This window comes from Elephantulus edwardii, unplaced genomic scaffold, assembly GCF_000299155.1.
Source record: "Elephantulus edwardii isolate Elephantulus edwardi_28Jun2011 unplaced genomic scaffold, EleEdw1.0 scaffold00316, whole genome shotgun sequence".
NCBI classification, from domain to species: Eukaryota; Metazoa; Chordata; class Mammalia; order Macroscelidea; family Macroscelididae; genus Elephantulus; species Elephantulus edwardii.
The window spans coordinates 2,364,795-2,379,368 of record NW_006400066.1 but is presented as its reverse complement, the minus strand read 5'-3'; the positions used below and the strand labels follow the sequence as shown (position 1 = coordinate 2,379,368).

The 14,574-nt window shown below is 36.7% G+C and overlaps 1 protein-coding gene and 1 pseudogene across 1 annotated transcript in view; both read right to left on the bottom strand.

Annotated features, from left to right (window-relative positions):
* Positions 1-14,574, bottom strand: part of THOC1 (THO complex 1) — a 71,526-nt gene that overhangs the window by 46,180 nt on the left and 10,772 nt on the right. The window contains exons 5-9 of the mRNA XM_006901289.1: positions 10,776-10,894; positions 10,290-10,338; positions 9,456-9,551; positions 3,102-3,184; positions 1,653-1,726 (exon numbers count right to left, since the gene is read on the bottom strand). Of these exons, the coding sequence (XP_006901351.1) occupies positions 1,653-1,726; positions 3,102-3,184; positions 9,456-9,551; positions 10,290-10,338; positions 10,776-10,894 (421 nt within the window). The remainder of the gene's footprint in view (positions 1-1,652; positions 1,727-3,101; positions 3,185-9,455; positions 9,552-10,289; positions 10,339-10,775; positions 10,895-14,574) is intronic.
* Positions 726-1,210, bottom strand: LOC102847577 (annotated as a pseudogene).

Genomic DNA, 14,574 nt, shown 5'->3' with positions numbered 1-14,574 from the left:
TGAAGGATGGAGGGGAAAGACCAGAAGAGGTGAGAAAATGAGAAGCGTAGATGAGTAGGCAAGCAGATGGATTTGAATATAGATCCAGTGTTCTAAACATACCACTGCATATAAAATCAACATTACAGAGATAATAAGGATCATTATCAAACGCTTAATAGACCATTTCCAATGATCACCTAATTTAATACCGTCCATAACTATACCATTACATTTTAAAGAAGAAAATGAGTTTGCAGAGAAGTTAAGCAACTTGCTCCAAGTCACACCTAGAAGCAATTAGAGTTAAACCTAGAAGCTTAACTATTAATTTTAATGGTGCTTTAGGGTTATGTGCATGAATTTAAATTCTGAGATGTGAAGATGACTTTTCCCTGTGAAACACCCCTAGTGGCAGAAATAGGAAGCTTTTTTTTAATTTTATGAATGGTAATAATGGGAATTATTCGAACTATAGCTGATAATAATTTTTGTGGTCTCACACATATGGAATAAGGTTACTTTTATGCCTTTTCTTGAATCTTCTTCACTTCTTTTAAGTATACCAGGAAAAATTATTAGGAAAGGAAGTAAAAAGTTACAGAAGATGAGACAAAGCACTGATAGAAATGGGAAAATGAATTATTTCTTTTTTTAATTTAAAATATATTTTAATGATAACATTTTGTCATAATCTTTAAATAAAAATTACTTATAATTTTTTAAAATTTGAGACTGCACTGGCATTAGGATGTAATTCCTTCCTTCTCCAAAGGTTTTAGATTTCAATGTACTATTAATTCCCCAGTGCTCTTGAGGCAGGTATTAGCCTTGTTTTTTAATGTGGGAAGTCCTTGTGGCAACTTCAGTTGGCTGGATTCTTATCAAATGTTTAATCACTTTCAGCTTTGCATTCACTGAAGGGATATTCTTGTGAACTTGAGGAGTATGTGCTTTTTCTAATCCAAGCATCTTTATCTTTTTCCCAATATGGATGTCTTTTTGAACTTTTCATTCTGGTAATAACAATATGCAGTTTATAAGGGTTTTGTGGATCTCCACCATACTTTTCATGATCTTCAGGAGAAAGATGAAATTCTTTATCTGGAATTCTTGACCTGGTAAATTTGTGACGAATCCAATATGTACAGATGAGAGACTCCACACCTTTTGTGACAGTCCATGGATTGCCAGTGGGTCTCTGAACTATTAAGCGTATGATCCCAGCCATTGCAGTTAGTCTTTTTAGGCAGTGTCTTGAGCTGAAGAAGTTGGTAAGTCCAGCTAAGCAATCTTGCTCACTTGAAAGAAGATTTCTTGTATCATCAGTTTCACTAATAAGAGCCCACTGGGCCTGTAAGTTTAATGAGAAGAAGAAGGGGAGGTGCTTCTAAAGCTGCCTGAGGTTGTTCCAAGTGTTAGACAGATGTAATAATTGTAGGGATATAAGTGTAGGGATAGATATAATTTAGACTCTGTTTCAAAGTTTAGAAAACAACGGATAAAACCATTAATGATTTAGGGTTTATTAAAAGTGATATAAAAAAAGTTACAAATAGAAGTCCATAGGCATGATTTTTTTTTTCTTTACCCTGTATCTTTACTCCAGTACTCAGTAAGGTACTATAGAATTCTCTGTATAAAGCAATAAATATTATGCTCTGAAAACTCACCAAGTTGTTGGAGCTTCTTCATCTCCCATCTCACCTTCTTCTACATCCATTCCCTCTTCTCTATCCTCAGTATGCTAAAAGGGAAAATTGAACAGCTGTGATGTATTTGTCAGATAGAAGACAGAGTTAAATTCACAAGGTGCCAGATAACCAGTATCAGAACCATCGAGGCACAATAAATATCAAGACCTACAGGTAATCTTTATAGCATTAGAAATGCTGTGTTGAGAGTTACCAGGAGCAAAAAGCAGTGTGACAATGATATAAAACCACCATGAAGATGCAATAAAAGGATTTAAATTTATTATTTCTCAAAAGATGATCTGCAGAGTCTGAGAATGAAAGGTCTATAGCTAAGTATGTTTTGAAAATGTATACAATGATGCCTTAGAGATCTGAGATGATCATTAATATACTGAAGACTCTAAAAAGGCAATAAAGAACTCTTAAATTGATTAAGGTGGAGAGTGCTCAACTCTATACTGAAAATTTCTAAACAGTTTTATTCATTAACAAGCTAAGATGTATCTAAAAGATTTACAAAGGTGAAGGAGATATTTCTAAGACACTCTCAAGCAAAAGTAATATTTCTATTATGATTCTATTTTTAGAAGCAAGTTAGATAAAACTAGTATAATTCTTTTACATTGTTATATTAAACATATCTAATAGGGAGCAATGATGCACCAGTGGTAAAGACAATTCTACTCTGTCACCTAGGGTCATTCTGAGTTAGAATCAAGTCAATGGTATCCAAAAGCTATACAATATTATTATCAATTTTTCCCTATCAGAGATTACATAAATGTTCACTGACATGGGATTACAGTATATCTATTCAAAGACCATTAAAAGACTAATAGCAACAACTTACTGTTGTCAAGTCAGAAATAACTCAAAGCTGACCCTTTAGCAGGTTTTTTGCAGCTGTAAATTGCATGGGTGGAGAATGCTCATCTTTTTCTCACAGAGCAACTGGCGGATTCAAACTGCCTGCTTCTGAGTTGGAAACAAAACTCCTTACCTAATAAGTCACCAGATCTATTAAAAGACTAACCTAGATCTAAAAGTATTGATGCATAAATGTATCTAAGATAGAGCTAACATACTGATGCAGAAATACATTAATTTTATACTGTTAAAATCATAGCCAATGAAAAATTATAAAACAGTCTTTCAGGAAAAAAGGTAAATACATTCAATAAGTTTCATTAGGACAGACAGAATGTTAAGAGTGACTGTCTTTGAAACCTAGAAGTAAGAGCTCTATTTTAAACATTTATATGGTTTTATTTTTTTATTTTATTTATTTTTTTTACACAGACTCATGCTACCTTGAAAACTAACAATAAAATTATGGTTTTAAACCTTTTGAGGAAACTCCAGGTCTTATTCACATGTATGTCTCATCAACAAGCTTATGTTTGGTTAGATTTCCTATGTGCTCACCTTCTGACCCAGAGTGCTCTCCTGCTCATTGGTATTGAAAACAGTGACATTTTCCAGATTAAACTGACTTTGCAAGTTAAGACCTATTAAAAAGAAACAAAAATCATTTTCAAAGAAAATCTGTGAAACACTTAAGCTTATTTAAGAATATCATTTGGTGTCATACAGCCAAAATATACAAAATGTTAGGTAAGCAAAAGATAACTAAGCAAAAGATCCAGTAAGAAATAAAACCACATTTATAAATACTTCCTAAAATTTACTTCTTAAAGATGCTTTTAGAGTATACAGATAACAAAGAGAGTTGATTTTATTAATAAATATTCAAGAATATTCTAATGAATCTAATACTTACCACCCCAAAATTCTGCTGAAACATAATGTAACATAAGTGTAAATTCATCAAGTTACATATAATAAAAATGTAAATGTATTGTTAACAATAGTTACGTTTCTCACTGACAAAGAAGTTAGAAATAAGCAGGCCTGTTGGTGTGGGACAGAACTGAGAGGTATCAGCATGACCTGATGGATTTTGTGTGGAAAAAAAACAAAACCCCAAAACATAGATACAGAGACATGCATATACATGGGTTAGTATACATACACATATTCCTAGGCTCTGAACCCTGAAAAACCCTAGAAGCAGCATAACTTGATAGCAAACAGCACATCTAGGGCCTAGGTCTTAGCAAGTTTCTAAATATCATAAAAAATAAAAGATAAGCTCTTTGGAAGAAGCCATCTGTGGTGCAGTGTGTTACGTTATTGGCCTGCTGACCAACATGTTGGTATTTTGAACCCATCAGTTCTTCCCTCAAAGGGAGAAAAATAGGCAGCATGTACAAATAAAAGAATGAATAGGTAATTTTTCCATTAGAAGAATTCCAATAAATAAATGCAGACGTAATGAAAGATAAAAAAAAAATCATTAGATCACTTTAGTAGTACTCTCCGAGATAAATCAGTAGGCAAAAATTTCAGAGAAAAAGAACATCTGTACAGCCTCAAAGTATTGTCTCTCAGATATTTATTAATTACAAAGAGAAAAACAGTAACTTTACAGGAGAAAAAGATGACAAACACCTCTTCTAATCAATCAAAGCTGAAATAATCAGTAATAAGGCACTGTACCAGGAAACCCTGACATGGGGCACTAAGAAGTGCACATTACCTTACCGTATTTTTGCCAAAAACATATAAGTCTAATCCAAAAATGAAAAATATCAGCTATCTCCAAATTGAGATCTAATTAAAAAACACCAAAAATCTTCCAAAGTGCCAAACTTATAAAATATAACAGAGCTTAAGAAACTTTCTTGAATTGGAGACATAGGAAAAGATGTTTCAATATCACTAGTCATCAGGAAAAGGTCAAGTTAAAAACCACAATTAGGTGCCCCTTCACATTCATCAGCAAGGTTGTGCTCTAAACATGGGAAGGAGCAAACACTGGCAAGAATGTTGAGGAAGAGGGACCCTTGTGCAGGCACTAAGAATATTAAAGTGAGACAGCCATTGAGGAAAACCTTTGGACAGTTTCCAAAATTAAAAAAAGAATTACCACATGACCCAGCAATTATACTTTTGGATATCCAAAGAACTGAAAGTAGTATCTCAAACAGATGATAAATCAAAGTTCACTGAAGCAATAGCTACAACAGCCAAAAAGCAGAATTACTCAACTGGTCATCAAAAGAAAAATAGGTAAACAAAATGTGACAAATACATGCAACAGCTACCACATGGATGAACCTTGAAAACATTATGCCGAGTAAAAATAAAGGTCAGAAACAAAAGGACAAAGGTTCTACGATCCCACTTATGTAAAATATCTAGACTAGGCAAGTGTAGGAGACAGGCTTATCAGGGAGTGCTGCTGGGAGAATTGTGCTAACTCAAAGGCAATACGTGCCTCCTTGGCAGTTCGAATCCACCTACAGCTTCTTGGGAGAAGGATGATGACTCTCATCCACTAATGTTATTAGAAGTTACTGAAAGGCGAGGGTCAGGAAAACAGAAGATTAAGGGTACTGAGTTTCTTTTTTTGTTATTGTTATGAGTCGTTTGCGACTCATAGCGACCCTATGTACAACAGCCCTAAACTCTGCTCTGTCCTGTGCCAATCACACTGTCTCTGACACTCCCATCCCGATTACCCCAGTCACTGAATCAATCCACTTCATAGAGGGCCTTCCCCTCCTGTGCTGTCCCTCCACCCTCCCAAGCATGATGTCACTCTCCAAGGACCAGTCTCTCCTTACAATATGTCCAAAGTATGTTAGACGGAGCCTCAGAATCCTTGTCTCTAAGGAGCCGCCCGGTTTAACCCTCTCCAGGGTGAATCTGTTTGTTTTCATAGCAGTGCATGGTACCCTTCAATACTCTTCCCCAGCACCACAGCTCAAAACTATATACTGGTGAGAAGTTATAGAACATAGTCAATGTAATTAATGTCATGGAACTATACACTTATAAATGCTTATATTTATAGGGGCAGATGAATGTATGCATATTGGTGCTCTAGTTGAGCAGTGGATTAAGCGCTGGACTGTTAAGTGGAAGGTCAGTAGTTTGAACCCACCAGGTGCTCCCTGGGGGAAGGTACAGTTGTATGCTATGGTAAAGATTACAGTGCTGGGAACCCTAAGGGACAGTCCTAGTTTGTCACAGTTACATGTTGGAATCAACTCTCAGTAAGTGTTTGAACCCTCAAACCATCTCGTAGTTAAGTAGCACTTTTCTAGGCACAGAGAATACAAAGTTGAAAACACTATTATGGAAATGTAAATAAAAACTACAATGAGATATTACATACACAAGCCTGCATTATCAGTAATACATATTAATTCAAAAGCAGATAGGCCAGACAAAAAGACGTAGGTAGGTGTGATGTTAGGACTTTAAGAATGGCTTTTCTATCCTTTGCCTTGACCCCTCCCTTCACCGGGGATGTGTTCTCAAGCTGCCTCAACTGTGGACATGTGGTTTTGCAGTTAATCAGAATTTTCAGCAGCATCAGCAGCTACAAGGCCAGCAACATAAGAGAGCTAATCATACTCAAGAGAGATTGTGGCAAGGCTCAGCCCGATGGAGCCAGACGAATCCAGGGACAGAACCCTTGAAGGGGAATCAGAACATCAGAAGATAAAACTGCAGGTGTCCTTCAGGCACCTGAGGTTCCTGCGCCAGAGCTATCCAGCTGCTGAAGCTGTCTGGATTCAATGAGTGATATACTGCTGCTGACTGAGAAGCAGTCTGAACTGAGAGAGGAATGTGAGTCTTGCTATTAACTTGGTTTTGGACTGCTACTTCTTGAACATCAACTTTTACTATGTGATATCCTTTGCTGTCTGCCCCATACCACCAATCTGTTTCCCTAATAAACCTCACAACTGCAAGTAAAAAGAAATTCTGTAGAGGTCTTTGTTTTAGTTGGTGACAAATTTCAGACCCAGGGACTAGCAGAAGTAGGTGCAGCAGAGTAAAGGGCCAGGTCTGACCTCCTATGGATTAGTTTTGTACTGTGGATATGGCTGATGGGGCTAGTTTCTGCTTGAGAAGCTTGCAGAGGTCAGACTTGGCCTTCTCCACATTACTCTTATTTCTTCTTTTACAGCAGGTAAAAGGAACAATACCATAACCATTATATAGATTTTGCACAGTTCTACACATATATTTGCATGTGCTGTAAAAACATCCATAGTAAAGTCGAGAGGGGACAAAGTTATATAAACTTTCTAGTATAACCAAACACCCCCAGCAAATGAGTATCTGGCCCATGGGTCTCAGGACCAGTTTTGGTCAAGGTCGGCTGGCATAATAAAATCCATAAAGACAACAGGTTTGCATCCTGTTTTGTTGAGTAGTCATTTAAGGTGCATCCTTTCGTATCTTCCTGTCCAGAGGAAAGGGGGGAGGGGTTGCAGAACGAGCTCAAAGTGTTAATAAACCATGCAAACTTCAACCTTCATGACCTGGGTGCCAGAGAATTAGATAGTGTTCATCTCTCAATGCTGGGAGAAGTATCACAATGGTTGATTATGAATAGACTGGTAGAAAAATGTGGAAAGCAACTAAAAAAATTACAAAAATGGTCAGGTGGTTTGATAGAGTTTGGGAATCCCTGAGACTATGGCACTCAGTCACCATTTGAGCCTGGAACTTAACTCACCTCCACGTTCAACCGTCAACCAAATAGTAGGCAGATTATAAAGTGAGCCTTATAATCTTATGTAAAATTATATTAGAAAGTTATTCACACAAAAACAGTCTACCAAACAATATCAAACTCAATTCGCTGCTGCCTAGTTGGAACTGACTCACAACTGACCCTTCAGCAGCTTTTCAGAGGCTATAAATCACACAGATAGCCCATAGCTGTCCTATGGTAGATTCAAACCACATGCCTTTGGATTGGCAGCACAACTCCCTATCCTCTGTTGTTGTTATGTGCCGTCGAGTCACTTGCGACTCATAGTGACCCTATGTACAACAGCCCTAAACTCTGCTCTGTCCTGTGCCAATCGCACTGTCTCTGATACACCCATCCCAATTACCCCAGTCACTGAATCAATCCACCCCATAGAGGGCCTTCCCCTCCTGAGCTGTCCCTCCACCCTCCCAAGCATGATGTCCCTCTCCAAGGACTGGTCCCTCCTTACAATATGTCCAAAGTATGTTAGACAAAGCCTCAGAATCCTTGCCTCCAAGGAGCCACCCGGTTTAACCCTTTCCAGGATGAATCTGTTTGTTTTCCTAGCAGTCCATGGTATCCTCAATACTCTTCTCCAGCACCACAGCTCAAAGGCATCAATTCTCCTTCTATCCTTCTTAGTCACTGTCCAACTCTCTCATGCATAACAAGTGATAGCAAAGACCATGGCCCATATCAGACACACCTTAGTCTCCAGAGAGACACCATTGCTCTTCAGTACTTTGGAAAGGTTCCAAACCACAGACTTTCCCATGGCAATACATCTTTTAATTTCCTGGCTACTGGTGCGAAGAGTGTTGATTGTGGCCATCCACTAGGCCACCATAATTCCCTAAACAAGATCAAGATAGCACTTCCCCAGGGATAAAAGTCAGAAGGTGGGAAGGAGAACAGAATCAAGAATCATAGGAAGAAATGGGAAGAATGTTGTTATAACCCAGGAATAGGTATTAATGTTATAAGACAAAAGGTGTTTTTATTCACCTGCAGCAAGAAAGGACAAAGAGAGGTAGGAATAGAAGGATATGAAATGTGTGGCTAAATATCTCCATGTGTAACTAATTACCTCTCTGTCACGAGGGTGTAAGAATTGGATAATAGCTGACCACCACTACTACACATTTTGATCAAAATTCCATACATAACAAGAATCCTGATCAGGGTCTGATTGGAAACTGTAATAAATAATTTTTGTTATAAAACAAAATGTCTATGAAGGATAGAATGAAAAACCAGTATGATCTGCAAAGTAAAAAAAAAGAGAGAGAATCCTGATCAAAAGAAGGAAATCTTGAGAGAACGGAATTTCAGATTCTCCAGAACCCAGACTTTCTTGGAAACATGGAAAGAAAACTAAAATTATACAATCTTGAGATAATCTTCAAAGATAAAAAAAAAAACAACCCACAAAACCACCCTGAAGTTTTGTTAAACCAAACAGTAGTATACCCTAACTATAAAGAATGTTTAGGGGCGCTAGAACCTCATTTTGCAGGGAGTTGCACTGCCAAGCCAAAGGATGCACCTCTGGTGGTTCACATCTTCCTATGACTCCAAGGGAGGGTAGGAATCTCCTTCCCTGAGGGCCAGCTATAAGTTGGTTCTGACTTCATGGCAGTGAATTTTGAAAGTAAAGAATGTCAGCCTTGAGTGTTATGTTTTCTAAAGATCCACCTATGTGGAATCAAAGTGAACAGAGCCCGGCAAAACTTTAGACAGGATCCTTAGTGAACAGAGTTTATGTTCACAGGGGAAGAACAACTGGGGAAAAAGATAAGGTGGTGGGGGAAGGATGGGAAAGGAAGAGAAATTCAACTTAAAGAATGAATGTAAACAATGTTATTGAATTGCATGTGCAAAAATGGTTGAACATGCTTTTTTGCTGTGTATATTCTAAATAACAATGAAATAAACAAAATTCAAGAAAAAAAGAGAATGAGGCCAATGTTTCCAATATAGATCTATATAAACACAGAACTAATAGAATTACTTTAAGTAATTATAAGTTGTCAATAAGGTTGACAATTTTCTATTATATCTCAATATTATTTTTCTCATTACCACCATGACTGATTAGAATCCACTAAAATTGGAAAAGACTTTCTTACATAGGATTTATCAAATATATAAGTGCATACCTGATTTTTCAGATAAAGGGAAAAGTCTGGCCAAAAAGAGTTGAATTCGCCCACAGAAGACTGTATTCTGAGATTTGGATAATCTTCTGAGGAGATCTAATAATAATATACAGAAATGAAGGTTACACAGAAGAAATAATTTTACATGTCATACCTAAGTTTCTTAACCGGTTTGTCAAGCAGTAGCTCTCAAAACAAGGGTCTCAAAAATGTACATAAGGGAGCTCTGGTGGCCTAGTGGAAAGAAGCTGCACTGCAATTCCAGAGGTACGTGGTTCGAATTTACCAGATACTTTGCTGGAGAAGGAGGGGCAATCTCCTCCTTATACCAGTCAGATCCAATTCGACGGTACACACACACAAAAATAATTTAAAAAAAAAATTGTTTAAGAAATGAAAAATCTTTTTTAAAAAAGTACATAAAGAACTGAAACAGAACAAGCTGAGCATGGGTCAGATAACCTTTATTAAGCTATTCTGTTTCTCAATTAATTAAAACTCAAGAATAGAACCAGCTTAAAGTAACAAACTTATTTTTTGTTGTTTTTGTTTTTAAATGTCATTATTTTTTGTGTGTGTACCGTCAAATCAGATGACTGGTACAGGAGGAAACAGCTCCTCTTTCTCCAGCAGAGCGTCTGGTGGATTATCTGAGCAGCATACCTCCGGGATTGCAGTGCAGCTTCTTGCCATTAGGCCACCAGAGCTCCCTAACAAAATGTTATTTAAAAAACAAAGACACCAGAGTAGTTTTATAATTTTGTCACTGGTGTTTAATTTTTAAATGTCTTATTTTCTCCAGAAATATTTACATTTTTAAATACAATCACTTACCATTGCACATACGTAGTAAATAATTTTTTCCCGCAGAATAGAAAGTATTCTGAAATTAAGAAAGAGAACTGCTATTGTTGCTCAGAAGTGGCTGCATACTCTTATATAAGTCACATGAAATAAACACTAAAATAAACACACACTGAGAATTTATTATACTTTGACTTTTTCTAAGCAAATATATTTTTAATAAAAGAAATATCTTTTTAGATATCTGAGATTACTAAATAGGATATTCATTCATTGTTTTAAACATGTAAAATATGTATTTTAAAGTTGCTCCTATTTTATAAAATTTTTAACTTAATTTTTTTCCCACAAATGATTCTTACCTAGCTCCAATAGCAGAACCATATATATTTCTTTCACTGAGACAAACTTTTTGGCAACCAGAAATATTAGAAGTATGAAGGAAAAAAATCTACCCTTAGAATTTTAGATCTATTAAAAGATAAAACAAGCAGAAAAAGAAACTAAAACACTTACTGATTTCCAAGTAGCAACATTTTTTTCCACGAAAGTGAATATTGTGTCACATTGATCCAAAGGAAGACAATCCAACACATCTCCCAACAACACAAAAGGTGTGGATGCGGTACAAATACCTTCAAATGGAACACAAGCCAATTTAAAAGTAAAAATAACAACAATTGTACAGTAATGTAACCTATAAACAATAATCTGAACAGTATCTTTAAAGGTACTTATTTACTTATAACAAAACTTTATAAAGACTAAAACCAGAAGAAAACCTAACAGTCCCAAAACAGAACATATTTAAGTAATTTGTTTGTAAGTACACACAATAATACAATAGTGGTGGAGATGATACTTCTTGAAACATTTCTAGAGAGAGCATTTACTATGTGTCAGGTACACTAAGTGGTTTAAATATACTAGAATATTTGATTCTTATAACCTGAAGAGGTAAATACTAATGTTATCCCCATTTTATACAATGGGGAAAGTAAGACACAGAGAAGTGAAATAATTTGCCAAGATCACAGAGCCAGTAAGTTGTAGAGGTGGGATATGAACCCAGGCAATCTGGCTCCCCAGTCTGTTTTCTTCACCACTAAGCTATTTAAAAGAATATAATGCAGCCAATTAAAAATGATAGTTATAATGCCTATAACTTGGGGGAAAATGCTTACAATAAAATGCTAAGTGAAATAGGAAGGAATCAAGACTGCATGTATACGATGGTTATAACAATGAGGGTTTTTTTTTTAAAAAAAGACTAGAAAATTAAAATCATACAGCAAAATGAATGGTTTTTCTCAAAGCTGAGGAATTATGACCAATGTTCTTATTTCATTTCAAACGTTCAATTATGTTGCTAGACTGTCTTTGTGAATTGAAGATATGATCTTAAAAAATGGTAATAGAAAGTCTTGAGAGTGATTTCAAGTATGATTAAACATTTAAAATACCAATAGTTTTTTTAAATGTATTTTTTTTAAATTTTTATTTTATTAATTTTAATGAACCTTAACAGAGATTTTGGATTTCCATTCATTCATTGTTGCATTTTTCTCCTTGTCGACCCCTCTCCCCCAGATCACTCTTTTCTTTGAAAAGTAAAAGAAAAATTCTTTCATTGGTATACAATATCCCCCCCAAAAATACCAATAATTTCAAGAGAAAGACTGGCAAAGTAGAAAACTGTTTATCTCTATAACCAAATTAAAGAAAACCAACAAAAGATTTTTAAGAAAAGGTTATTTAGACTTTAAAATACTTTTCATTATCTGCTCATTCTTTCTTTTATTTTGAGGCAATGAGTACTTATATTTGTTAAAAAAGTAGCTACTTAAGTGTGGTATATATATAAAAAGAACTAGGGGCACCCTAAGCTTAAAACAACGTTTTAATATGTTGTTGCTAAGTGTCGTTGAGTCATATGTGACATTTCATAATAACCCTATGAACGAAAGTCCTCAACACTTGTGTGATTTTCATCCTTTGTCCAGGTTCATATGGTTTCCGGAGGCAAGCTATTATAGAAGTGGATGCCACTCCTTATTCCAAGCTTGTTTTAATCAGGAAGCCCCACCAAACACTGTCTGCCATGGGTAACCATTAACACATTTGACACATCAGTGGGTTGCCAGCATTTGGGTATGCTGGAATGGTAAAATACAGAAATGTCGGGCCATGCCTACAGGATAAGGACACGTGTTTTGAGAGTCTCAGTGTCAGCTGCAGGGACCTCTGCTTCGGAAAAAGAGGCCAGGATGGAACATTTTAATATAGTACATATTAAAAGAAAAAGTACTATTTCCACTTCTACTCTGTAAGTAAAACCACATCTGGAGGATGCTTTACACTTAAGAAGAATACTGCCTAGAATCACCAGGCAAAACTAGGACAGCAGATTGCAACTCAACAGAAACAAAATCCCAAGGGTTAATCAAACTGTCTAACAAAAGGATGGAATGAGCTCTCATGAGTGCAGAGGCTGGACAACTACCCATCTGAAATGTTACACACAAGTGTGACGAGGGTAGAAGTTGGACTAGATGATCCTTGAAGGCCTTTACAACACACATCCAAGAAACATGACAGTCATATTCCTGCCCTGAGTTGTAGCACGGTCAGACATGACAGTAACAATTACAGAACTGCCTTCCTTTCATTCTTTAAAAATCCAACCTCAAAGATTCTGTTTCAGTAAAATTAAAGGCAGGCCTGAAAATCTAATCTGAAAACACATTTCTGGTGATGATGACAATCTGGTAGGTGTATGTTAGATGATTCTTCCAACTTGGGTTCTCAGCTTCTGCACTGACCTCCAATGTTTCACCTAACCTGTGCTCACAGATAACCCCTCCTCAGTTCCCTACCACCTTCCTATGTTCATACTTTTATAGTGCTGTACAGAGTATTTTTTCTACCTACACAGCCCTTCTCTACTTTATTATGTAGTGTATACTGTCCTACCTCACCTTTCAAAGCATAGATTAAATGTCATTTACTCTTAAAGAAATCCTGATACCATTGGGCAGGCCACTTCACCCATCCATTTATCATCTCTTACCTTTTTGTTAACTAGACCATGAGCTTTTTTAAGGCTAAGCATTTTTACATATTTTACTGATTAACGTGCCTTTATTGAACAGAAGCTTAATAAAGATCCTTAGCAGCTTTATGAAATACACATCAGATGGTCTATTATACACTTTAATTGAATCCACATGTCAGTAGGTGCTATTGGCTGTTGGTACGTGCCACCGGGTTGACTACATTCATGAACCCTACAACCCTGTGAACAGATCAAAACCTTGTTCCCTCCTGCATCATCCTCATGGTCTCTGTGAAGCTCAAACCCATTGTGATAGCCACTGTTGTGAATCCATCTTTTTCTCTTTCACTGATCTTCTACATTTCCCCGCATGAGGTCTCTCTCTAAGGACTGGAGGACTACTTTTCCTCCTGATAAGATGTCAAAAGTGAGATGAACTTTCACCATCTTTGCCCTTAAGGAGCATTCTGGATGTACATCAATCAAGACATCACCTCTTTTTTTTTTCCACCCTGAATTTTTTTTTTAAATTTAAATTTATTGTTGTTGTTATGTGCCATCGAGTCGCTTGTGACTCATAGTGACCCTGTGTACAACAGCCCTAAGCTCTGCTCTGAGAGTACCATGGACTGCTAGGAAAACAAACAGATTCATCCTGGAAAGGGTTAAACCAGGTGGCTCCTTGGAGGCAAGGATTCTGAGGCTCCGTCTAACATACTTTGGACATGTTTTAAGACCGGTCCTTGGAGAAGGACCTCATACTTGGGAGGATGGAGGGACAGCGCAGGAGGGGAAGGCCCTCTATGAGGTGGATTGATTCAGTGACTGAAATTTATTATTAATTTCAGTAAAAATTTATAGAGACTTTGGATTTCCATTCATTCATTGTTACACTTTCCTCCCCACCCTACTCCAACCCTCCCCACTAAGAAAAAGTCTTTCATTGTTTTACAAACCCTCCCCCAGGTCCACTCCACCGTAGCCTTTGGTCTAGATTCCTGTCATGACAAAAATACCTAATCACATATCCCTTTTAAACAGTTTTCTCCCTCATCTGTTTCAATGCAGTATACTTTATTAAACCCAACTTTCTCAGTCTTCCCCCAACCCTGAGGTCAGTCCCGTTTCACAACAGTGACAACATGCAGTATTTGTCCCTTTGTCACTGAGATACTTCACTCAGCAAAATGTCCTCCAGGGTCACCCATTTTGAATAATATTGCATTAGTTCCTTGTTTTTCAATGCAGCATAGTATTCCA